Below are 25,409 nucleotides of genomic sequence, written 5' to 3' on the forward strand. Positions count from 1 at the left end.
TTCGTGGAGCAAATATGAGTCAATTATTTCTGTGTTTCTAAGTGCCTCACTTTTGGCTTTTCTGCAGCTTTGACTGAACTGATGTAAAATTAGAATTTCTTGGTTTATTAGTCAATTTTTGGTGTGGGGAAAGATAAACTTCAGACAACTGTTGTCTTTTCCAGTTGCACGCTAAAGCCACTTTTAAAACATTTATTTTTAGAAAATAAATGTGTGGACATAAAAAGTCATTTTATCAGTTTATTCATGGTTATATTGGCAGAAGGACATACTCATTCTGTGTTATTGGGGACATTTCAGAAATGCCTGCTTCTACCAATCAGCTTTCATTTTCATTGTGAAATGGTTTCTAAAGAGGCTGATTAAATGCTGTTTACAGCCCGTCAAATGACATTGTCTTTTTGTAAATATATTATTATAACTGTTAGGTATTCTGGGTAAGACTGTGGGAATGTTAAGGTTTAGTGGTCATAAAGAGTCGCAGCTCAAAAAAACAACAAAACGAATCTACGGTCGGATTTTATTGGTGGAACTGGAGACGATAGACGTTGTTCTGACCGGACTGATTTGAAGAGGGACCGGAAGTGTCGCCGTGCTGAAGTTGTGGTGAAAGTAGCGGAGTGATGAATTTGTTTGTTAAACGTGTTGTTTAGTTTATGACGGTAAACATGGCGGCGAAGCGAAAAGCGGACGCGGCGGTTCCTGCGGAGGAAAGCGACCAGCTGCTGATCCGCCCGCTGTGAGTTTAAACCTTTTCATCCACGAGCCCGTTGCTCCTACACCAAACTCCATTCACAAAACACAACATTCAGGGTTTTATCGCATACATGTCCCCAAACATATTACCTTCTGATTTTATAAATAATAATAAGAATAAGCTTTTCAATTCGGTGACAAGTAAAGTTCATTGATTATAATTTTAGTGTCTTATTAAAATTAGTCTTATTTTCATAATACTTTAAAATCATCCTCCCGCCCCCAGTTTACCTCTAACTTGTTTAATAACATTCTTTGATTGTATGTAATTCAAACTGAAAACTAGAAAGTTAGATTTTTCTTTTTAAAGCGATATGTGTAATCTGGATTAAAGTGATGCTTTCATGGTGCGTTTGTGTGCAGAGGAGCCGGTCAGGAAGTTGGACGGTCCTGCATCATCCTGGAGTTCAAAGGCAGAAAAATCATGGTGACTCTGGTTTTCCTGTTGTTTCCCGGACAAACTGAAAACCCCAAATTGTAAAACATCTGTTTACCTCCAGCTGGACTGTGGGATCCATCCTGGTCTGGAGGGGATGGACGCTCTGCCCTACATCGACCTGATTGACCCGGCTGAGATCGACCTGCTGCTCATCAGCCAGTGAGTTCAGGAAACCAGCATCAAAACTCTGCAGACCTGCAGTAGTGGTGAGGTGGATGACAGATTGGCCAGATTGCTCAGTGCCACAGCTCTGTCCTCTTTCAGCTTCCACTTGGACCACTGTGGAGCGCTTCCCTGGTTCCTGCAGAAGACCAGCTTTAAGGGACGTACTTTTATGACGCACGCCACCAAGGCCATCTACCGCTGGCTCCTGTCTGACTACGTCAAAGTCAGGTGAGTTCAGGGGCCAACATATATAAAAATATCTTGAATATCTCATTTCTTCATTTTAATTGTTTGGGGGGACAAAGTGGAGTCATGCCCGGGGAATCATTTCTGCTAGGACCACCACTGTTCACATAGACAAACCTGGTCACGAACATGAATTCTGGTTCTTCTAATGGAAATTTAGCATGAAATGGAAGAAAAAGTCTTGGTGGATGGTAACCTGGAGATCTTCTGATCTGATCAAAATAACTCTTAAAACAGAAACTGTACATCCTTTGATGGTTGGAAATGATCAGATTTTTTCCTCTCTCAGCAACATCTCTGCGGACGACATGCTGTACACCGAGACCGACCTGGAGGACAGCATGGAGAAGATCGAAACCATCAACTTCCACGAGGTGAAAGAAGTGGCGGGCATCAAGTTCTGGTGTTACCACGCCGGCCACGTTCTGGGCGCCGCCATGTTCATGATTGAGATCGCCGGCGTCAAGGTCTGCCTATAAAAATATTAAAAGTTGGAGTGAATATGCAGCCCTCTGACTAATAGGAACAGAGATTTTCCTTCTGTAAGTGTTTGTGTTTTTGTGCAGCTGCTGTACACCGGGGACTTCTCCCGGCAGGAGGACAGACACCTGATGGCGGCGGAGATTCCCAGCGTGAAGCCAGACATCCTCATCACAGTGAGTCACCAGACTGAAGCAGCTCCCCATCACCAACTCGAACTGTGTAAAACCATTTTGAAGCTTCTGTTAAGCTTCTGTTTTATTTGTGCCTCACTATAGTGCCCCCTAGTGTTGAATGTAGCCCCTAGCTCTGTTAATGATTAATCTTCATTATAACTAGTGATGAGCCTTTAACTTCCTTGTGGAGGAGTTTTGACCCTGTGCTTTACATAAATCATGTTAATTCAGACTCATTGGAGAGTTTCTGGACTTCAGTAGGTTTTCTGTTATTAAATATCTGTGGATTTTTCCTAACTTACTCCGAGTTATAATTAATTTCAATTTGTTTTAGAGCATTGCTAACTCTAAAGTATTATACCAACATGGTTCTTGATGGAAGTTAATGCTAAAGCACTATACCAACTAGCATTTTGTGGAAGCTAATGCTAAACAGAATAAAACTAATAAATGTTGAAGGTCCAACCTGAGAAGCCAGGAGACTGTGGCTGTTGGTAAAGAAACAGATTCATGTGAGGCTTCTGGTAGTTTCAGTGACTAACTGTCCTGAGAATATCTGGAGGTATCATGGAAAAGTACCAGAACATTTGAGACATTCTTGTGTGACAGGAGTCGACGTACGGCACCCACATCCATGAGAAACGGGAGGAGAGAGAGGCCCGGTTCTGCAACACGGTGCACGACATCGTGAACCGCGAGGGCCGCTGCCTGATCCCCGTGTTCGCCTTGGGGCGAGCCCAGGAGCTGCTGCTCATCCTGGGTGAGTCCAGCTCCATCCTTTTACCATACGGCGGTTCTATGAGTCTGATTGATATAGATCTGCTTCTGACCCAGACGAGTACTGGCAGAACCACCCGGAGCTGCACGACATTCCCATCTACTACGCCTCGTCTCTGGCCAGGAAGTGCATGGCCGTCTACCAGACCTACATCAACGCCATGAACGACAAGATCCGCAAGGCCATCAACGTCAACAACCCCTTCGTCTTCAAGCACATCAGCAACCTGAAGGTCACTGAGCGCGCTCAGTGCAGCGACCAGCTGTGGCGTCCAGCTGTGGCTCGACCGATCGCTGACTGTGTTTGTGTTTTTTGTTTTCAGAGCATGGATCATTTTGACGACATCGGCCCCAGCGTGGTGATGGCGTCGCCTGGTATGATGCAGAGCGGACTCTCCAGAGAGCTGTTTGAGAGCTGGTGCACTGACAGGAGGAACGGCGTCATCATCGCTGGGTACTGCGTGGAGGGAACGCTGGCCAAGGTGATCCAGACCAGAACTTCTGACCCTGACCCTAGATTTAGATTCTAATTGGACTGAAAACATAGCTGCGCTAATAAATATTAGTTCCACTAATGCGACAGCAAACATAATATTTGGAGGAAAATGAAGCCATATGCAGTGCACTTTTGAAGCTAGCTAACGTGCAACTCTAAAAATTGGCCTGCTAATCAACGTCAACAAACCACCAGAAGCTGGTGGTGCAATAGCTCCCTCTTGTGGTAGAAATGTGTAGTCATGTGTGACAAAGTGCTGTTGTGTTGCAGCACATCATGACTGAACCAGAGGAGATCACCACCATGTCGGGTCAGAAGCTTCCTCTGAAGATGTCTGTGGACTACATCTCCTTCTCGGCTCACACCGACTACCAGCAGACCAGCGAGTTCATCAGAGCTCTCAAACCTCCCCACGTGGTAATCCGGGCTCCCCGCTCCGTCCATCCGAGTCCAGAGGAAGCAGCTGATTGGTCTTGGTTTGGTTCTGCAGATTCTGGTCCATGGAGAGCAGAACGAGATGGCCCGACTGAAGGCGGCTCTGATCCGGGAGTATGAGGACAATGATGAGGTCCACATCGAGGTCCACAACCCGAGGAACACCGAGGCCGTAACGCTCACCTTCAGAGGAGAGAAGCTGGCGAAGGTTCGTCTCAGCGTCTTCGCAAATACCAATGAAGTCCGACGGCGTTTTAACTCCCAGCATGCCCTGCTGCAGGTGATGGGTGCGCTCGCAGACAAGAAGTGCGCTCAGGGCCAGAGGGTCTCCGGGATCCTGGTCAAGAGGAACTTCAACTACCACATCATGACCCCAGCTGACCTTTCCAGTAAGTAACTGTCCAGTCCAATCACAGAGCTGCTGCTCAAAACTGGGATTTCAGACTTCCCAGTTGGAAAAGTGAACAGGAACGCCCTACGGAGTCGGATTTCTTGGAAATTAAGAGCCACTCCAATTGCATCTTGTATGGTCGGTTTTACTTTTCAAAATGGCCGCTCCTCACATCAACAGCAGTGAGATGTGGGCGGAGTTTCACCTGCTGTACCATCAGCCTGGCGGCCCACCAGGCTTTCCTTTCATCCCCACCAGGCTAAGCATTGTTTTATTTATTTAAAAATATTTTAGTGTTTGTCTTTTTCAGGCTTTGTAGTTGGTGGTTAGTTACTGTTAACCTTTAGTGAACTGAACTTTGACCTCGTTCTTCTTGAAACAGCTGATTTTAAGATGTAAGTTTGTAGTTTCTGCTCCTTCAGTTTGAGTTTTTCCTGCAGTTCTGTGTCCCTGAATGCATCGCGCCGCGGTGTGTCCATGTTGTTCGGTTCCGTCTCTGTCCAGACTACACGGATCTGTCCGTTGGCATGGTGACCCAGTCTCAGGCCATCCCGTTCACCGGACCCATCTCCCTGCTGGTGAGCCAGCTGAGAAACCTGGCAGGTAAAACAGAAACTCACCTGGTTTTTATTTCCAGGCGCTTTATGCTGGCCTCTTTTAGGGAATGACTCTTTTCTGACTGACAAACATGTTGTCCATGTTTTAAACCTGCTGACTGAGGAGGCGACGTCTCACCTGCGGCGTTTGGGTGTTTTCTGTGCAGGTGACGTGCAGCAGATGGAGAAAACGGAGAAAATCACAGTGAAGATCTTCGAAAGCATCACGCTGGTTCACGAAGCCGGCATGGTGCTGCTGGAGGTCAGTGGCTAATTTTATGACAAATAGTAAATATTTTGTATTTCTTTGTGTTTTAAAGGCTTAAATTTTAATACTTGGCAATACAAAACCTAAGATTGCAATTCTGATGAAATAAAGAAAATATGTTACAATTTGAGTTTCACTTTACACAATGATAACCTCGAAGTCAAAATACACAAAAGCAACAAGAATATGGAATGCCACAAGAGCCAAAAATGGCAATCAATTTCAGAGCACAAAAATACATTTGCTTTTTACTATTTATCTTTGATTAACTTCACTTGGATTTTTAAAAAATAAAATAAATATAAAATAAAAAAGTCTGGTAAGGAGTTACAGGAAAGCCGGTTGTTTATGTCTCCGTTTCCTCCTCAGTGGGTCGCCAACCCGCTCAACGACATGTACGCAGACGCCGTCGCCACTGTGGTTCTGGAGGTCCAGTCCAATCCCAACGCCCAGAAGTGTCAGTAAACACAACACGGCCGCCTGCAGGGGGCGCTCTGGTGCTCGGCTGCTGACCTTTGCTTGTTTTTCAGTCCTGGACAGCAGGAAGGAGACCTTGGACATGGAGGTGTTTGTGGAGCGTCTGGAGCTCATGATGCAGTGAGTCCACACAAACCGCGGTTTTCAAAATAAAAGCCTGACCACTGGAGCAGCAACCTGAGCGCTTTGTGTGTTGCAGTGACATGTTCGGGGACGACTGCGTGAATTTCAAAGACAGCAGGAATTTGTTTGTGACGGTGGACGGCGCCACGGCAACAATCGACCCGGAGACGAGAGTGAGTGAAAGTTAATGTTTCAATACAGCAGCGCCCTCTTCAGGCTGAGAAGATTTCTGTTTTTTTAAAGGGGCAGTATCATGTGAAATATACAAAACAAATAAAAACATGGAATGCCTAAAGTACCAATAAACATGTCTGCTTTTTATTACTTCTCCTGGTTAACATTTACAGTCCATTCATTAAAATAATTCTTACCTTTAAAAGTCGATATTGTGTCAAATCTACTTTCTGGAGCTTTACATCATGTTGTTTTTCCCCCATCAAAAATATTCCAGCAGTTTTGGCTTTATTCTTTCATGCATGTTTGAGAAACATTTTAATGTCCATTTCGTCTTCGAGGACAGAGCTCCTTCCTGTCTGCTCCTTCAGACTAGCCAGCAGCAATTAGCAAACCGCTGATCTCATTATTAGCTGCTGCTCAGAGCAACGCTGGTAAAAACTTAAAGGGTTAACAGAGCAGCCATGTTGGATGAAGTTAGTCAGTTTTTAAAAAGTCCCAAGTTGAAGGCTTTACATTTTGTTATCAAATTTCATTTTAGTCACATTTATTGTATTATTTTTAAAATAATGGCGTGGATTTGCTCATGCAGGCGGTGACGTGTCCGAACGACGAGCCTCTGAGGGAAATGATCGAAGTCGCCATCCATCGTCTCTTCGAGGCGCTCACGCCGGTCTTCTGACAGGCCACGCCCCCTTTACTCCAGCAGATTATTTTTTTACAACGCAGCTGTTATCAGATGTCTGTAACGATTGTTTTTGTACAAAATAAAACTAATTTCACGAGATTTCTCTGACTGGTCCTACTGTTCATGCAGGAAATTCAGTGTTTAGTTTGAAAATAAACCTCATTTCTATTTTTATTTCAGTTTGTTCTGGAACAGGAAATATCTTAACTCTATATTTTATTTAAAATTATTTAACTGTAGAAGGAAAATAATATTTTTGAATATTTACTTCAGTTTTCCAATTTTAGATAAACCAAATTCTTCACCCAAATAAACTCAGATTTTAAAGCGTTTTTATTTATTTCCAAACTTCTATTGTAAAATGAAAACATGTCGGCTTTCTGAACAGTCATTTTTATTTTTCATGTAAAAGCTGCAGTTTTTGAACATTTAAATAAAGGTAAACATATTAAAACAACAAAGACACAACATCCCAAAATACTGACAGAGGCGGTTTTAACACTTTAACAGCCATTTAATACGATAAAACAAAATTCAACACTTTTTTACACCAAAACTGTGAAGTTTGGTTTAATTCTTTGGTTTTAATTTGGACTCGTAAAAGTCTTTGTGTTTCAAACACAGCAGTAAAAATTTCAACTATCTTTAAATTGTTTTGCTGCTTTTTTAATTGTCTTTTTCTCTAAAGTATTTGCTTTAGAGAAATACAAACTTTAAAAAACATGAATAAAAAGCACCATCCTGTTAAAGAAAACTTTACTCCCATAAACTGTTTTAAATCTTGTAAAAATAAATATTTTCTGTAAAATATCTTGCAAAACTTTATAAAAATGCAGATTTCTTTTTTCTTTCATGTTCTTTGTAAAAATGAGAAAATGTGAATTTTGCAGTAGTTCAAGATTAAATGTGCTGGATTTTTATTTTGAGGAATATTTCTGGAGGTGATTTTGAAAGTTTAAAGAAGAAACCTTCACATTTCTGATTTATATCCCAAATTTTATGGTTCAAATTAATTTTGGATCCAATTAATTTTGGATCGTCAGCAAAATGTAACAGTTTTTTGGTTATTTTTAGTTGATAAGCTCTAAGAATTATGGGAGTTTGCACTTTAATTCTGAAAATATCGGACCTTGAGGTGATATGGAGGAGTGGGATGATGATAGCGTTCTGATGAAATCAGAAAAAAAAATTATATCAAATAATAAAAAACGCAAAAAATTTTAACCACTGAAGTGCAAATTTAAAAGTTGCACCTTTTTAGGAGGGAAAATGAGAGAGAAACACAAACAAATTATAAAATTATTTTTAGAAATAGATTAAATTAAACAGGTTATAAATGAACACCAGTCTGTGTTAGAAAATGGCTTCTGGAGGTGAGTTCAGGGACCAGCTTTAAGGAACAGATGAGGGGCAACAGCGCCCCCTGGCAGCGTCTCTCAGCACTGCGTCTCTCTGCTGTCGATCTCATGTTGTCTCTGAAGTCTGAACAGCTTCGACTTGTCGCTGCGTCTCGTCGGGTTTCTCTCCGTCAGGTCCTCAAATGAACGCCGAGTTGCTCCAGCTGGGCGCCCGAACGCCTCCTGCAGCTCCTCCTCGTCCAGGTGGGAGTCCAGGCCGGGGTCCTCCAAGATGGTGGCCATGTGTGGGGCATCCAGAGGCGGGGACGTGTGGCTCGAGGCGGGGCCGGCGCCGAAGACGGGCGGGCTGCTGGCAAGCTGCGGGCTGATCGGTGGGAGCCGCACAGGGGCGGCCGGGAAGTTTAGAGGTTTGAAGATCCGGACAGAAGCAGAATCAAGGCTGCTGAGGAGCTCGGCATTCTGGGAAAGAAAAGGACTGTCAATGTAGACCTGCTGTTCATCTAAAGTTAAACTAAGCAGAAGGAAATCAAAGGACAGTGGTCGGCACCACTGGCTAAAATGTTAGATGTGCTAAGTCATAAGCAATAGTCCCACTGACGGTATTTAGTAGAAAACAATGCTAAGCCGCTAAATTCAGCCATGTTGATGCTGTTCATGCTAAACATTTCCAACTTGGCTAAAGACGAAGTGGAAAATTAGCTCCGCTATTAGCAGATTAGCAGAAACGTGGCCACCACTGCAAAAGTATTTGTAAAGAATCTCTTAATAACTCCTGCAGTCCCACCAAACACCTCCCAGTCTGAAGCGTAACGTGGACAAGCTGCAACACCTCAACATAAACTTCTTCCTGGGTTGTTCTCTCTGACCTTCCTCTGTAGCTGTCAGGCTCTTCCATCAAATCGGACGTGTCCAATGAACTGCCTCAAACTAAAGTTACCTTCACCCTGACATGATCACCAGGTCTGAAACTGATCAAACTTTAGCTCAGAGCTGGTAAGCGCTTCCTCTGGCCTTCAGCCTCTTCTCCATTGTGAAGGTTCACTCTTGTTGTTTAGTGTCTGGTTTGGGTCTGGTCTCTATCAGCAGCATGTTCCTCAGTATGTGAAGGTGAAAAAAGGCAGGAACATGTAGGGGAAGCTGTGGTTGACACTCAGATGAGGCCAGTTTCTCAGAAATCTCTTGCTGAATTTGCACGTTGTTGATGTTCCCGTTCAGGCGAACGTTCCGCTACAACTGATGAAAAGGTCAGACCTCAAACTACGACAAAGGTTGAAAATGGTGGTGAATCAACAAATGCAGTCTGCTGCCTGTAAAGCTGCGTGGGCTCAAGCTGGATTTGACTTGTACCATTTGGTGGAAGTGCCAAACACAGGCAACAGCAGCTGGTGAGCAGAAGCTTCGTACCTTCAATTAATGCTGACTGGGTTCTTTTAAGGTAAAGGTCAACCAAACGCCAGTGATTGGAAGGCTCTTTATTGGTTTATGTCTTGCCAAAGAACAGAGCCACCATCAACCAGATTCTTCATTGATCTAATGAGCTGCTGTACCCCAGGCCTTCACTCAGGTATCTGCTACCTCTGCCATGACTGAGGAAGCTCATACTCACGCTGGAGAAGAATAGAGACTTGGTGGTCTCCTCATACTGTCTATCCATCTTCTTGTCCTGAAAGTCAGAGAAGCAGATCAAAGTTACGGCATTCAGGGAGAAGAAAACCCAGAGGAGCGTCTGTGAGGCGTGACACTGACCACACAGTGGACCAGGATGCTGAAAGGAACCCAGAAGAGGAGCGAGAACGCCACCACCGAACCCACGATGTTATCAGCCAGGAACTTTCTGAATGTGTTGATGTCGAGTTTATCGATGAAGTCCCACAGACGTTCCACCACATCCTGCACCTGCTTCATGCATTTCCCCTGTACACACAGGAAGGACTCATTCAGTTCTCTTTATGGTTGACCTTTATGGCCTTTATGGCCTTTACGGTTGATCTGAAGCCTTAAGGGTCCCCGACTCTTTGCTTTGTGTTCAGGGGGATTCAGTAGATGCCTTTTCCCTTTTGGGCTTCTGGTTGTTGAGGCTGAGGAACAACCATGGGCTCCATTCAGTCCAGTTTAATGTGTGGCTGTAACTCCAGGTTCTAACCCAGTGACCATCCTTCCCTTCGTCTCTGAATGGCCTCTGGACCGAAGCACCTGGGCCCTTCTTTATCTTCCTAAAGGAACATCAGTTAAACCAGCTACAGACTTCTGAGTCAGACTGAGCGTTCCCTCTGTGGTTTTGTTAACTTGCTCTACTTATAGAGGCCATCCAGACCGTAAGCGAGGGAGTCTTCATCTAGATATCTACTAACCAGAGAGGATCGGGTCATGAGTGTTTAACTCACCGCTCCATCACAGAACCCCACGGTGCAAGGTTTGCCTTTCCGCAAATACACAAAATCGCCTTTCACATCAACGAAGGGGCTGCAGACTCCATTGCTGCCCCGGCAGCAGACTTTGCAGGACGAGTTTGTTTCTGGGAAGAAACCAGAAGTTTCAGTTAGAACTGAAGGTTCACAAGGAAAACAAGTTAGTGTTTGAATCAGAGCATCGAACCCATGACGCTCCCCATCAGAACCGCTGACGAACCCATGCAGCAGCGTTACCGTTGCAGGCGCAGGGCTCCAGCTTCCTGACCACCTGGCAGAAGGGAACACACTCTCCACCCCGACATTCCCCGTTGTCCAGACACACAGTTTTATCCGGAGCGTTCTCCGGCGGAGGACACTCACTGCTGTTTCCTGTTGGCAAAAGTTTTTTTAAATACCGGTAGTTAATATTTAATATTGAAATATGAAGTGAAGTATTTTTAAAATAGTTCCTGTCACTGAACTTTAAATTAAATCTTCAGCTTCCTTGTTTTGTCCAACAGAACTTCTGTGTTCCTGTAGAAGAGAAACCCCCCCAGTCCTGATGCTGACCTGTGCAGTAGGAGTGGCCCTTACAGGTGGCGTCGATGGGCTCCTGGCAGACCTCGCCTCTCACCTGGAACCTGCAGTTTTTGCAGCAGGCGCTGTTCCTGTCACTGAACAAAGAAAGATGGCGGATCAGCCGATCTGAGAAGCGTTGAACCCCCAACCTGGAGCGACTCGGACCTGCACTCTTTTCCGGCCCTCAGCCGGCACTCGTGGGTGCAGCAGCGGTCCGAGTTGAAGTGCAGCAACCCTGGGTCGCATTCCTCGCCTTGCTCCACCCTCGAGTTCCCGCACACGTTGACGTTCCTCTCCTTGAAGCAGGTCGCCGCTTTGGAGCGCAGCCGCTTCACGATGGACTGCTTGCTGCAGTTGGAGAAAAGCTGAAGGGAAAACAAACTGTCATAAAACGTTTTCTGGTTTACGATGGAAAAAACATGGCGACGCACGCTGGCACCATGTTACATGATAGAATTGATGGATGGTTGCTTATATCATCCATCAATCCATGGTAGCATCAATCTATTCCAGCATGCATTGCTGGATGGTTCCTATCCATTCATCCATGCTGCCATCAACCTATGATCGCTCCATCCATCTACGCTAGCATCCATCTCTATCTATATTCAAACGATCCTCTGCTAGCACCTTGTTGTTGACGTGGTCTCCGCTCACAGCGATGGGGTACATGACGTACTTCCCTCCCTGGTCCTCCCGTGGGGCGCAGTACGGCACATTGTCCGGGTCATGCTCCGCTCCAAAGTTATGGCCCAGCTCATGAGTCGTCACCAGATCTGCTTCCTGTACACACAATTCCTCAGTACAAAGAATAAAGACTGAAAAGAAACCCTCAGAAAGGGCTTCAGGACTTCACCTTGGTCAGGATTGTTTTCCCGTAGTTCTTGGTACTGGTGAGGCCCGTGTTCAGATAGATGAATCCGTGTTTGTTTGCTGTCGAAGCACAAGCTGAACAGCAGGGTTCATAAACACAACAGCGATGCTGATAGCAACCGTGACAACTTCTAGAGGAAACTTTGCCGCTTACGTTTGGAGCAGAGCCCTCCCGGAAAGTCTGGTTTGTTGGGTGCCACATAGGCCAGGCCCAGGGTTCCCTCGTCAAAGTCCTGATAGGTGAAGAGGTGAGCCAGGCAGACATTGGACGCATTCTCTGCAATGTCCACACTGAACTGCTGCAGGAGGTCAGACAGGAAACAGTCAAGTCCAAAAAGAGTCAGACGCTGAAGGCTTAAATGCAGAGACAAGCAAATGGGCTCAGAGCTGCGAACAAATCGTCATTCTGATCACGATGCTCTATTTACTGACACTCATTAAAAAAAGAACATGGAACATCCAACTTCCATCCATGCTAGCATCCATCCATCTATGCTAACATTTATAAATGCTAGCATCCATCCATCTATGCTAACATTTATAAATGCTAGCATCCATCCATCGATGCTAACATTTATAAATGCTAGCATCCATCCATCGATGCTAACATTTATAAATGCTAGCATCCATCCATCGATGCTAACGTTTATAAATGCTAGCATCCATCCATCTATGCTAACGTTTATAAATGCTAGCACCCATCCATCTATGCTAACGTTTATAAATGCTAGCATCCATCCATCTATGCTAACATTTATAAATGCTAGCATCCATCCATCTATGCTAACATTTATAAATGCTAGCATCCATCCATCTATGCTAACATTTATAAATGCTAGCATCCATCCATCTATGCTAACATTTATAAATGCTAGCATCCATCTATGCTAACATTTATAAATGCTAGCATCCATCCATCTATGCTAACATTTATAAATGCTAGCATTCAACCATCTGTGCTAATATTCATTTGTCCATCCATCCATGCTAGCTTCCTAAGCTACAGCTCCTCTCAACATGGAGGACAAACAGCCTTCGCCTGCTGATGTTCAGCATTTCTTACCTCCAGCAGCTTCTTGACGTCCCAGACGTCTTTTCCCGCCACTGGACTGCCCCTCATGTTGAAGTGACTTTCTCCAGGACCGACCTCAGTGGGAGACTTCTGAATGATAATCTGGCAGCAGAACCACAACCTCTTCACACTTCAGCATCTTCACTGCAGCTACCAGCAGCAGCGGTCTCCTCCTCACCTGCTGGATCTGAACTCCGTAACCGCTGAACTCTTCGTCCCACGATGTGTTTCTGTAGATGTCGTCGACGCGGTCGATGAGCTCGATCTGGATAGAAAGAGATGGAGAGGTCAGATCCCAGAAGAGGGGAAAAGAAGCAACATGGAGGCTGTGAGCTGACCAGGTAGTTGATGGTGGTGCTCTCCTCCCTTCGGCCCATGTATCGGTAGAAGCGATGGTCTGCGACCAGCAGCATTGGACACGTGTTCTTCTTATGATCGGTAACCTGCCGTTTCCCTCTGAACACCGACTCTGAGAAACAAGATGGACAAACGGTGGGTCGTTTTACAAAAAAATATAGTAATAACATAATTTTGACTGTTTTGACAGACTTTTGGAGTCTTTCCAGAGATTTATTTGGTTCTTTAGACAGAATTTAGTTGAGAAGGGTCAAAAAGATGTTTTGAAAGGACATAAGTCTGAGAGATTTGTTGCTAATTTGAGGTTTTCATTGATAACTATAAGAACTTTTCCTACCAACCTTCTTCATCGGGCCTCGCCTCCATGCTGACGCCCTCCGGTAGAAGGTGGATGGATTCTGACGCCACGTATCCGCAGACTGAGGGCCGCTGCAGCCGGCTGATGTTCCTGATGTCCTCCGACCGGTAGATCAGGACGCGGCCATCGGGGGGCGCTGATGTGAACCTCCACAGAGGCTGGAGCAATGAGACGTTTAAAGTGATTCCACGTTTTTTCACTAGGAATTGAGTTTCTTAGCTCTTTACCTCGATGTTGTACTCCGCCTCGTCCGTCAGGATGTGAGCTGAGAACTCGTGGTCGTCGATGTGAGCCTGAACACGAGAGTTTTCCTCCCCTGGAGGAGAAAAAACACAAATAGAAAGCAACTCCCTGCTCATTCTAATCAAAGTCGATCAAACTTTCATCTAAAGCCTCATTTTCTAAATTCCTTGCCTGGTTTTCAGGGGCGTCTGAACCATCAAGGATTTTCTCAGGAATCTCAGTGTTTTTTAAAGGACTGAGGTGAATCTGACTCTGACGCCTTACCGATGACGTGTCCGGTGAAGTAGTTGTGTCTGTTGACCGGGAAGCTTCGTCTCTGTCCATCCTCATCCTCCACGATGGCCTTGAAATCCTCTGTAAAGATCTCGTTGTTGGTTCTCAGGTAAAGCCTGAAGTTCCTGGAACCAGCAGGAATATATTATATTTTGGGCAATCAGCTCAGAGGAATTGGTGAAGTTTCAGGGTCCAACCTCTGCAGGGCGTTGAAGCTCAGCAGCTTCTCCACATGTGCCTCGGTTTGGACGTCCCGCCGGCGGATGGAGTGGGTCTGCAGGCTGGAGAATGGAAGAACGTCGAAGTCGTCCAGGATGGACCGCAGAGGTTCTGCAGAGGGAGAACACAACATGTTTAAAAGCAACTAATCGGTCAGGTCAGGGGAAAACACTGATTCATATCTAATTGACAACAAAAACACACAAGTAGTAAAAAATGCTTTTTGATAAATTTGGTTATTCAGGGGCTAAAACTGTCATTATAAATTGGTCAGACAACTTTTGCTCAGACCTCTGAGTAAAGACCAAAAGTTTGGTGAAAATGGGTTAAAATATTATTTATAATTATATTTTCCATAAATAGAAACATGAAGTTGGATTAAAATTAAAAAATATTTAACTCTTGTTAAGTAGTACTTACTGAGGTACTACATGACATTATGAAACACGTCTTAAATGAGCCTTGAGGGACTGGTCTTATGGATATCTGGACACAAATTGATTTATTTCCTCGCTCAGGTTTTTCTGGCTCCCAGGTCAGTGGCCCCCATTCTAAAGTTTTGTAGGATCGCCTCTGTGTCCCTGGATTAACTTCAGTCAGAAGGTTTTCAGAGAAACCTCCATGTTTGGACAACTTACCAAACTCCTGCTGCTCTTTGTCTTCGGCTGGAGACACAGCAGCCTCTGTTAGGGACACAAAAACTGCAAAAAGTGTCAAAACTACGAAGTTCGCTCCCATGTTGGACGGATTGACTGGCGGATGATCCGCAGCAGGACGGACTGAGCGGAGCCAAAGGGCCCGAAAGGTCAGCTGCTGACCTCCGACATTAAACACATTTTCTCTCCGAAACTAAAATATCCGCATCCAGATCGGGTGAAGTCATTGTTTGTCACCGAAAGGCGCAGGGAAAACGGCTCCAACTCCGCAGAACCAGGAAGACCGAGAGCCGATAAGCAAAGCTGGCGAGAAGCAAGGAGGCGGGGCGGAAGTAGGCCTGGCGGCTTCAGAATAAAAGCATGGAATCAACAGCAGTAATGGAATCCACCCTGAATCAACATGATAAAAACAAGAATCTCAAGCTGGATCCGTTCAAATTTAACCTAATAAGCAACTATAACAACTTTCATATATGAAGTCTTGATTAATGCGATGCAGAAAACATGGCTACAAACAACCAGGAAAAGAAGAAAATCAGATTAGAAAGTCTCTGTTTCAACATATTTGCACTCAGTTGGGGTTAGGGTTACAGGAAGAAGTTTGACCCATTTAGTCCAGTAGCTTCTGTCACGCATGAATGGTGGAACATGTCAGAGTGAGACAGGAATGAGAAGAGAGAAAAGAAATCCTCTGAAAATGTGGCCAAAGAACTTTATAACTGTCACAAAGCTTCAGCCTTTCAGTTGCAGTTGTTGAATTTATTTCATCTTTATATTTTAATCTATAAAGTTAAACCACTTAAAAACAGCTGCATAATGTCATTTTCCTGATTTTAAGCTATTTTAATGGAACATAAAATTAAATTTTTAGCTTTGTGTTTTATCTAACAACATTCAACTAGATACAAAAACAAAGTTTAATTTGGGCGTAAGTCAATAGAAATAAATCATATTTTTCATGAGATACAAAATTGTTTGAGAAATGCTTTTATTTTGAAAGTCCGCGGGGTTTTTAGTTCGCGCGCTCGTGAACTTGCCGGTCTGATGAGGCGCTCGTGCTGCGTTTGCTCGTGAAACATGAACCCGCTCATGGTGGCCGTGATTTAACCAGAAATAAATAAATAAACCTTTAGAAACTGGAAGAAAACAACAATAAATACACATTTTGAACAAAAGGACTTCATGTCGTGACGTTGTGTAAGAGAATGTAGCGGAAACATCTGGCGGCTCTATTTATAATCTCTGATCTCACCCAAATCCGCTTTTAGATTGAGGAAGCAAAACATCTCATAAACTAGAGCAAATGAAGCCTCACAGAGATGAACACGCACTGAGGGCCACACATTACAATACAAAACTGTAAAAGTAGACTTGAGTGTAAAACTTCTGGGAGAATCACTTTGTGAAAACTCCAAGGTTTTCACAAAACTTGCACGTCTTAAGGGAACGTTTTTGTGTGTTTGTTCAGTTTGACGGGTTCAGGATCGTAAAAGTTTCGAAAGTTACGAAAGGCCCAAAGTTAATTTGACCAGTTGGGTGTTGTAGTTCGCGGATCGGACTCCGGGTGGCAGCAGTGCAGCTTCCGACCTGAAAGAAAACAAAGAAGAAGAAATACAAACTCCTCCACATGATAGCGCGACTGCGACATTAAAAGCTGATCAAATCAATACGTAACCGATTCATTTGAACTTTCACTATGGATGAAGAGGAAGCGGTAAGCGCTGATCAATAATCAATTATTTTCTGTGTAAATATCACTCAGAAAACGGAAATGTTGGTGTTAGATCGTTGATTTGCGCCAAACTCCGTTAAGAAAACTCGTTTTTTTTCTATCAACTTCTGATTAACAAACTGATTTGCATCATATCCAGATATTATCTACTGTTCCTGAATAAACAGCATTTCATTTAATAATCGGTCAACATAGATTTTAACTATTCACTTTCAGCAAACTTAAAAAAAACATTTGTTCAAATATTATGGTTTGACTATATCATTATAATCCTTGAAAAAATATTATCATAAAATTCTGAATTGTTTTCTGGTAAACGTTTTCCATTGGTTTCCCTTCAACTTTTATTTACTTATTTAAAACTTTCCTTCAGTACGTTTTTGTTTTTAGGAGTTCAGTTAATGTTAGCTTGTCGATTTGCATCAAACTCAATGAACAAAACCTGTTTTTAAACATGTTTTCTGATCAACAAACTCTGAAACGAGCTATAAATATATTTTAATTACTGATCCTGATAAGGTGGCATCTTATTTAATAATCGGCTAATATAGTTTTTAAATGCAAATTTTCGGCTATCTGCTAAACTGTAACAGGTTTTGATGAAGAGGGAATTAGTTTGGTTCTTTATGTGGCTGCTGTTACAAATTATGGCCATAAAATAAGATTAGTGTTTTTATTATAGGTTTTCCAATGTCAGGCTTTTGCTGTTGTTAATTAAAATAGTTTCACCACCTTTCAAATGTTCTAAAATAAATTTTTAATGACAATGTATTCATACATAGAGCAAATTGTTCTTGAGATTTTAACCAGCTGATTTTATTTCAGCAAAATGAAATATTTAGTTAAAATATTCATTTCTTTTTTGAATAATAGATGAACTATTTAGAGTTCCTATGAGTAAGTAGAAGCTGTTCTGTTTTGTTTGATAGACTTGTTGTTTTCTTGGTTGGCTCATTTTTAATCAGATCTCCTGATGAGACTCAGCCAGGTGTGTCACCTTTACCTGTCGCTCTGTGTTTTCTCTGGTTCAGGACGAATACAAGGAGCCCTGCAATCAGTGTTCAGCTGTGGACTGGGGCATCTCAGACGAGGGTCGCTTCTACTGCAGGTCCTGCCACAATGTCATCGAGGTGACTCCCAGACAAATATTTATCTGACAGAGTTTGACTTAAACAGTGATTGGGGGCAATACAAACAGAACAAAAATTCAGTACAGTTCAAAAACAAAGGGAAAAAAATCAGAAATGTGAAAAAACAAGGCATCACTGGGGTTCCAAAGTAAAAGATTTAGCCTTTTCAAACCCAAAGAAATTCCAAAAGTTGAGAAAAATTATCATAAAATTCAAACTTTTGAAACTGAAATTTCTGAATTTGTGGACTGAGAAATTTTCCAGAAAAAAATGACATTTTTGAGTTTCAAAAGTAGAAAAAAAAAATTTCTAACTCTAATCCCAAAAGTTGAAAATGTTTTTTTTTTGTTCTTTTCCAGATTCTTTTTATATTCATCTAAAATAGTTTTTTTTTCTAGCAAATCTTCACTTTCTGAGTCTTTTTTAGAAAATGCCTTGAAAATGTCTGTTTTTTATAGCAAATTTTTTACTTTTGTGTGTTTGTTCAGTTTAACCAAATAAACTGAACAAACCCAGTTTGTTCAGTTTATTCACAGATTTTCTTGGTTTATTTTTTCTGAAAATTTCTGATATCAATCTAAAAAAGATGTTTTGTTTTCTTCTGTCTAAAATGACCCAGTATCTACATTTATCAGCTTGTGCTCACTGCAGTACCACCAACCGTCCTGCAGGTGTCAGCGTTTCTCTTGTATACATTGTGATTTTTGTTTGTTTTTGGTGTTTTATCCAAATGTCCTCAGAGAACCAGAGAGGTGGTGGACATGCCGTTTGCTGGCAACGCCAACAGAATTTCCCGGATCACCAGTCAATCCGGAATCAGGAAAACGGGTCGGTTTTAACCTCCTGTTTCTTTTTCACATATCAAACTTTTTATTTAAAAGTTTTAACTTCCAAATTTTAAGTTTGGTGTCAAAACTTAACTTTTAACACCTGAGTAATTAAATATCTAAATGACTTTTGACACGGTTTTCTGGAATGCTGATATTACCAGATGTTTTAACCATTTGTTGCTCCTCAGAGTGCGGCTACGTCTGGATGCTGTGCGAAGGTTTCCAGTTCATCCTGCAGAACCAGGCCGACGCTCTCCTCAGACTGGGAGTCACTCCTGGGTTTAAGGTCCGCTCCCCTCATTCCCATTGATCCGTTATCAGCAGATAAAAGCCGTTTTGTTAGTTGGACGTTTTTGGTTTCAGGATGACGTTTTGTGTCAGATGTGGAGAATTTATCTGCAGAAGACCCAGCAGGGATACACCAGAAACCCAATCAGGAGTTCAAGATTCAGAGGGGTCAGTCTCCTTTTATTCATCACTGGTGTAGAATTTTATTCTGTCTTTTTTAATTATTATTACTATTTTATGAAATACAATTTATGTTTTTAGATTTCTCCAATTTTTACCCATTTCATGTAATTGTTTTGGGGTTTTTTGACACTTTCATCTCCATTTTGGTAATTTTTAAAATTATTATTTTAAAGAAAATAGATTTTTCTTATTTATGTTCACTTTATTCTAAGAAGATTTTAATAGATTTTATTTATGTAATTTTTAGCTTATGTGTTTGCATTGAATTTTCTTTTTGAAGTTATTTCTGATCATTTTAATTTATTTACCTTTTTTTTCAGTAATGCTTAAAACATCTTTTTTTTATTGTTGATAATTTGATCTTTTTTATATACAGTAAATATTCCAATAGAAAAACAGCTTTTCAAATATGTTTTAATCCTATTATAATTTTGTTTTCACATTGTTCTAAATTCCTGCTTTTAATGATTTTTTATTTTCTACAGTTTTAACAAAGTTTCACTAAAGTCTTTTAGGTTTTTATAAAGTGTCAAGGCTAAAATGAAAATAAATGCATTTTAATCGTGATTTTACTTTTTAAACTATTTGTCGTCTTTGTAAAAATGTTCAAATGAGTCATAAAGTAATTCCTCCATGTTTCCCATCAGGCTGCGTTGGACACGGACCTGGACAGCGCCGCGGAATCGGTTCTGTCTGATACTTTCACCGACTCCGGGTCGGTTCTGAACAGCTCCGCTGGCTCTAATGCAGGTACTACAAAGAAACGTATCAACAATCAATCCATGGCGAATTTGGAGACGTATTTTATTTTTTTAAATGCTCCAATTGGTCCTTTGAACCTCAGAGAGCTCCAGTGATTGGCTGGGATCGGACTACAGCAGCACAAGCACCTCGGCGTCATTGAAATGGAGCCGCAACCTGATGACCATGAAGACGACTCTGGTTCTGATCCACCTGGCTCTGGTCTGGAGCCGCGAAGCTCTGACGCTCAGCGACCTGCTCAGGTGGAAAAACACGCCTGATGGTCATGTTTACACGTTAAAATGTTTAAAAGGCTTCAGTTCGATGGAGCGTTAGAGCCGTGGAGGATGGGACAAAAACATTTCCACCAACAAACATGGAAAGGGTTTGGAAAGTTGAAAATTTGCTAGAAAACTTAAAAATAAATTGAGATAATCTAAAAAATATTCTAGAAAAAAACCTGGAAATTTCTGAGTTTCCACAGTTGAAACTTTGTAAAAAGAAAAAACTCAAATTTGTCGCATTAATCTCAGAAATATTATACAACAAACATGGAAGCTGTCGGATTCCAATATTGAAAATTTCCTTTAAAACTTTTTTTTTATTAAGAAAAAACAAGTAAAATCTGAGTTTGAAAACTAAACAATTTATTAGAAAAATCTTGGAAATTTTTCATTTCAAAGGTTGAAGGTTTATTAGAAAACTCTGAAATTTTTAGATTAATCTCAGAAATATTGGAGAAAGAACTTTTGATATTTCTGAGTTCCAATAGGCAAAAATTAGCAAAAAAGTTTTTGATTCTTAGACATTTTGTAGAAAAACTTGCATATTTTTGCTAAGTAACAATGCATATTTAACAACATTTTTATCTCATGTTTTTTAATTCATTCCGTAATAAATATAAATAGTTTATTGAATAACTAAAAGAAATCATAAAATGAAAAATAAAAATTTCTAGTCAACTTTTACAAACATATTTCAAATAAAAAAAGATCAACTAATTCAACACCATGTCGCTTCATGATATGGTCATAATAATTTTGAATTATCTTTTAAATGCAGACACAGATTGAGATTGTTTTAGTTCCTTTTAAGTTGTATTTTCTTTCTCTCTTTACAAATCTGTGTTGAATATTGTTTGGTAAAAGTTTTTTTTCTGGGTTTCTACGTAAAGTTTTAAATATTGTGCTCTGATTTAGCAGATTATAGTTTAATATTGGGGAACCCCAAGGCTCTGGATTCGGCCCGTTGTTTTAATGTTTATTGAAGTTAAACCAGTCGCTAGAACATTTCAGTTTTGTTTCTAACTCATCCGTATCCTTTAAACTTTAGCTGCTGCTAAGCTTCCATCGGTGTGTGTTTCCAGGCTGGTGAAAGAAGGTCACGTCCCGTATGTGACGGCGTACGAGGATCTCCCAGAAGAGATGAAGCTGCATGGTCCCGATGCTCTTCTTTTCCACGTTGAGGTCGGTCATTGAACTACAAGGAGCAGCTCTAATTTTTTACTATGTTTGGCTAATGTTAGCATTAATATGCTAGTGCTGTCCAAATTCTGATTTTAGCATGCTAATGATTACTTGTCCTGTTAATAACGATGATTTCCAATTTGTTAAAATGAATTGTCACAATTACTTTCTCGACATCTAGGTTTTTGAACTGGTGCTTCTCGGTTTTCGTCTGTGAGTTTAAGGAATAACTGGATTTTACAACATTTATTTGTGAAATACTTTCTTGTGTAAACAGTAAGCATCTTAAAATACTTTGATATTTCCGTCTGCTCAGGTGCGGCTCGGTTATTTGCAGAACCTGGATATAAATTCTGGCCTTTTGAAAGTTGGAGGACCATCGATCCAAACGTAGAGAATAGGTTTTCTGTGTTTCTGACCCGTTTTATCTGCTAACAGTGGTTCTTGTTCCTGCAGAGGATCCCGTCTCACCGCTCGGTCCATAAAGAAGCGCAGGTTCTGGTCCAATTACTGCAGCTTCCTGCTTTTCCTCCAGTAGTCCCAGAAGCATTGCTCCACCCGGCGCCGCTCAGCCTGCGCTACCTGACCGACGCCAACCTCCCCGGTAACCTGTTGGACCCAGTCAGTCCCACAGACTGGTACCGGGACGGCTAACGACCCGCCTGTCTGTTCTGGTCCCCAGACGAGCTGCACAGGTGGGTCTGCGTCCTGATGGACCGCGCAGGTATGGCGGATCCGAAGCGCCACACGTTGGACGGCGAGTCGCGTCCCGTCCTGCCGCGGTACGACCTGCAGGCCGCCGCGCTCATCATCGTCACCATGAAGGTGATGTTTGGCCTGGACGATCACACCGAGTGGTAACCTGACACACCTGAGCTGTTGCCATGGAAACCTGACAGTCTGCTGAACCTTTGACTTTTGTTTCTGTTTCAGGGATTTATCGAACAAGACTGGTTCCCATGACAATACAGGTTGGTCCTTAAAGGTTTTATTTATTGGTCAGTTGGTCCATCCATCCGTCTATCCATCCATTCATTCATTCATCCAACTCACTGTCCGTTCATCCTGTTATCTCATTATTCATCCATTCATCTGTCCGTCCACCTATCTAATTCATCTAACTGTACTGGCATCAATAGATCCAGTCCATTGTCTGTCTGCCTGTCCATTCATGTTCTGTTGATCTATTTATTCATCCATTCATCATTCTATCCATATTTCTGCCTTCTCTTTTCTTCAGACTTTTTTTCTGTCTCTCAGTAAAATACTGGGAAATAGGAGAAAATGCATCATTTCCACCTGAACAACAAGATGCTAATATATTGTGCATCCGAATGCATTGGGTTGAGTCTTAATGGTATGAAAGTGAAGCTGCTTTTTATGTGGTTCTGTTTGGTTGCTGGTCCACAGGAGACCTGTTCAGCTTCAGGAAGTGGTACAAACTGGTTCAGGCTGCTTTCATGGAGGCCCAGCAGAGGAGGAACCAGGACATGGCCAGGTGAGACATCAGGGCCTCCAACCTGAAGGCTTTTATAAACTTCATTTGCTGAACAGCCAATCATTTCTGTCTTTTTTTACAGGAAACAGTGGAAAGGAAAGAAACTGTTCTTCGTGGACAAGAAAGACAGACTTTACGTGACAAAGAGGAGAAGTAAGAATCTAAATGAGCACGAAAACAGGGTGGGAACGTAGGTTGATTCATCGGCACAGCAAGAAACCCTTGACAGGTTTCTGCATGACCGGAGTCAGAGCTTGGTACTCAGTAAGTCTCACTGGTTTCTGGTGAGGGCTGGACTGCCCCAATGTTAGCGTTTGTTACCGATTCCCCTCAAAATCTTCACCATCCATTCTTCCTGTCGTCCATCCATTGATCCCATCGTCCATCCGTTCATCCCATTGTTCATCCAATGAGATGACTGGATCTCATTGTCTGTCCTTTCACTCTATCTGTTCATCCGTTCATCCCATTGTCTGTCAAAGTGCAGACCTACAACTTGCTGATGTAACTTTTGAGAGAGCGGTGTAAAAAAGATTGCCAACAAACCTGAGCCATCTGTTATGGTTTCATCAGAATGAGGTGGAGTCAAACCCGGTTGAGGTCGGCTGAGTTCTGGGGAACCGTCTGTCTGCAGGGCTTTATTGGGATTGAGAAACATTTGCTGTTGTTTCCTCAGGAATCTCAGAGAACATCCAGATGTGTTTAAAGAGGCTGTCTTCTTGTCCGGCGGGCGTCCATTACGACGGTCCTTCCAGCTTCCAGTTCTGCTGGAGCGACGAGGACGGATCCGACGGGCCCAGTCTGCACCACACCAAGTTGGATAGCATCGTCTCTCTGAGTAACGGATTCATGACTCCCTGGAACCACAACTACTGGCATCCGCCGCTGCGACGCTGCAACCCCCGGTGAGTCTGAACGCTCAGCCAGCGACCCGTTAACGAGGCGACCCTTTATGAACCCAGACGTGTTCGTCTGCTCGGCAGGAGTTGCACCAGTCATTACCCCAACATGGAGCCCACGCTGCCGCGCTCCTTCGTCTGGCTGCTGCAGCTCTTCTCCTTCATGCTGGATGTGGAGGCCTGGTATCTGTTCGACGAGGTGCTGGAGGTGGAGAGGCGCGTCTTTGCCACCAGAATGCCGCACATTGGTCAACGTCCCGAGACCAGGAAGTGGCTCAGGACTGAGGAAACAAACACATCGCAAAAACCCAGAAGCTGAAGAAATGGAATAAACATTAGATTTTTCTGCACAATAGAGATATTTTTTCATCAAAACCTGAAATATTCTACCAGAACTGATAAAGAAAAGTGGAAAAATGTTGAGAATTTTTTTTATCTGTTTATTTTCTTATCAGTATTTATATGTTACCGAGAATTCTTGAATTACTGAACATTTAACAGCCCGGCTGACTAATGGGAGTTTTACTTATTTTTTCCTGCTTTGTCTGGAAACAAAGAAACAGCGGAGAGCTGCAGTGGCAGCAGAATGGCCAGCAGGTGGAGACAAACTGCAGCAAAAACGAGCATTTCTCATTCTGGAAATCCGTTTTTCTGTTTTTTTAAATTATATGTTTTAAACTATTATTTCTCCTCCGGCCGGAATCAAATCAAACACTTTATAGTTTTACTTCCGCCGGACGTAAATCGTGAGGCTTTAGTCTGTTTCTGCGGCGGCATGGTCTGCTGTTGCCATGGAGATATGAAAACAAGCAGCCTATTGGCCAATCGCTTGGTGCTGCGTTCACTTGCTGTAGGTTGAATCACTTTCATTATGGATTCTAATAGTTTGTTAAAACATGTTTCTAATCAATATATAAAGAACTGGATGGGTTCCAACCTAAATTTAGATGAAAGTTTCTAATAATGAGCTTCAATTAGTTATTAAATTGGAGATTTTCCCCAGTTTTTGCCTGATGCTGTACATTTTAAGAAATAACAATTTTAAAGGTAGAAAATATGATTTTTAAGTCCAGTACAGTGACTGTAATGAGAGCTATCAGCTAAAATGTTTTTTATGCAGAGAGCAATAAAAAAACTATATTAGAAACAGAACAATTTGAAAGATATCACAGACACTCTCAGGGTCTATTTTACACTATTTTGACCTAAAAATACTCAAATTCCCACTTCATATTTTGCTCCATCTGATTATTTGATATTGAATGATTGATACTTTGATCACTCAGTACTTTAGATCTTTTTATCAAATACTTTCCTAATCTTAAGTCATTTCTTGGGCAGATACTTGAGTAAAACATGTTGAAGTAATTTCACTTGAGTATCATTTTTGGACTCTACCCGCTGAGGAAGACTTCAGGTTTGTGGAGCAGAAACTGAAGAAAGTTTTCCTCCCTTTTTCCATGCCTGTGGTGTTCAGAAACTTAAAGAAATAAAAACGGATCCCGGTTTCCTGATTTAGCATAAAGTTTCCCCTCCTGCTGTCAGGCGGCCGACATAAAGCATCTGGAGGACGTCCA

At 42.3% G+C, this 25,409-nt stretch overlaps 3 protein-coding genes across 3 annotated transcripts; 2 read left to right on the forward strand and 1 right to left on the reverse strand.

Moving 5' to 3' along the window:
• Positions 1-568: 568 nt before the first annotated feature.
• cpsf3 (cleavage and polyadenylation specific factor 3) lies at positions 569-6,786 on the forward strand. The gene is made up of 18 exons (XM_055024006.1): positions 569-739; positions 1,120-1,183; positions 1,257-1,354; positions 1,460-1,588; positions 1,896-2,073; positions 2,173-2,262; positions 2,872-3,022; positions 3,097-3,272; positions 3,363-3,521; positions 3,806-3,952; positions 4,026-4,178; positions 4,251-4,359; positions 4,866-4,964; positions 5,125-5,219; positions 5,595-5,682; positions 5,756-5,822; positions 5,902-5,998; positions 6,592-6,786. The coding sequence occupies exons 1-18, from the start codon at positions 657-659 to the stop codon at positions 6,679-6,681; spliced, it is 2,073 nt and encodes a 690-aa protein (XP_054879981.1). The 5' UTR covers positions 569-656; the 3' UTR covers positions 6,682-6,786.
• Positions 6,787-7,022: 236 nt separating this feature from the next.
• On the reverse strand, positions 7,023-15,378 carry adam17b (ADAM metallopeptidase domain 17b). The gene is made up of 18 exons (XM_055023983.1): positions 15,048-15,378; positions 14,388-14,520; positions 14,182-14,315; positions 13,902-13,990; positions 13,658-13,832; positions 13,298-13,428; positions 13,138-13,224; positions 12,951-13,061; positions 12,042-12,186; positions 11,871-11,962; positions 11,645-11,797; positions 11,180-11,379; positions 11,006-11,109; positions 10,691-10,825; positions 10,430-10,560; positions 9,792-9,959; positions 9,652-9,708; positions 7,023-8,504 (listed from the first exon to the last, which is right to left on the reverse strand). Exons 1-18 carry the CDS (start codon positions 15,145-15,147, stop codon positions 8,124-8,126), a joined length of 2,526 nt encoding a protein of 841 aa, XP_054879958.1. The 5' UTR covers positions 15,148-15,378; the 3' UTR covers positions 7,023-8,123.
• Positions 15,379-16,663: 1,285 nt separating this feature from the next.
• On the forward strand, positions 16,664-24,251 carry taf1b (TATA box binding protein (Tbp)-associated factor, RNA polymerase I, B). Its single transcript, XM_055024007.1, has 15 exons — positions 16,664-16,779; positions 17,829-17,927; positions 18,668-18,755; positions 18,946-19,043; positions 19,121-19,213; positions 19,876-19,978; positions 20,073-20,232; positions 21,336-21,435; positions 21,892-22,039; positions 22,118-22,292; positions 22,369-22,406; positions 22,846-22,933; positions 23,016-23,086; positions 23,610-23,838; positions 23,917-24,251. Exons 1-15 carry the CDS (start codon positions 16,762-16,764, stop codon positions 24,149-24,151), a joined length of 1,743 nt encoding a protein of 580 aa, XP_054879982.1. The 5' UTR covers positions 16,664-16,761; the 3' UTR covers positions 24,152-24,251.
• The last annotated feature ends 1,158 nt before the right edge of the window (positions 24,252-25,409 follow it).

This window comes from Poeciliopsis prolifica, unplaced genomic scaffold, assembly GCF_027474105.1.
Source record: "Poeciliopsis prolifica strain line A6 unplaced genomic scaffold, Auburn_PproV2 SCAFFOLD111, whole genome shotgun sequence".
Taxonomy (NCBI): Eukaryota; Metazoa; Chordata; class Actinopteri; order Cyprinodontiformes; family Poeciliidae; genus Poeciliopsis; species Poeciliopsis prolifica.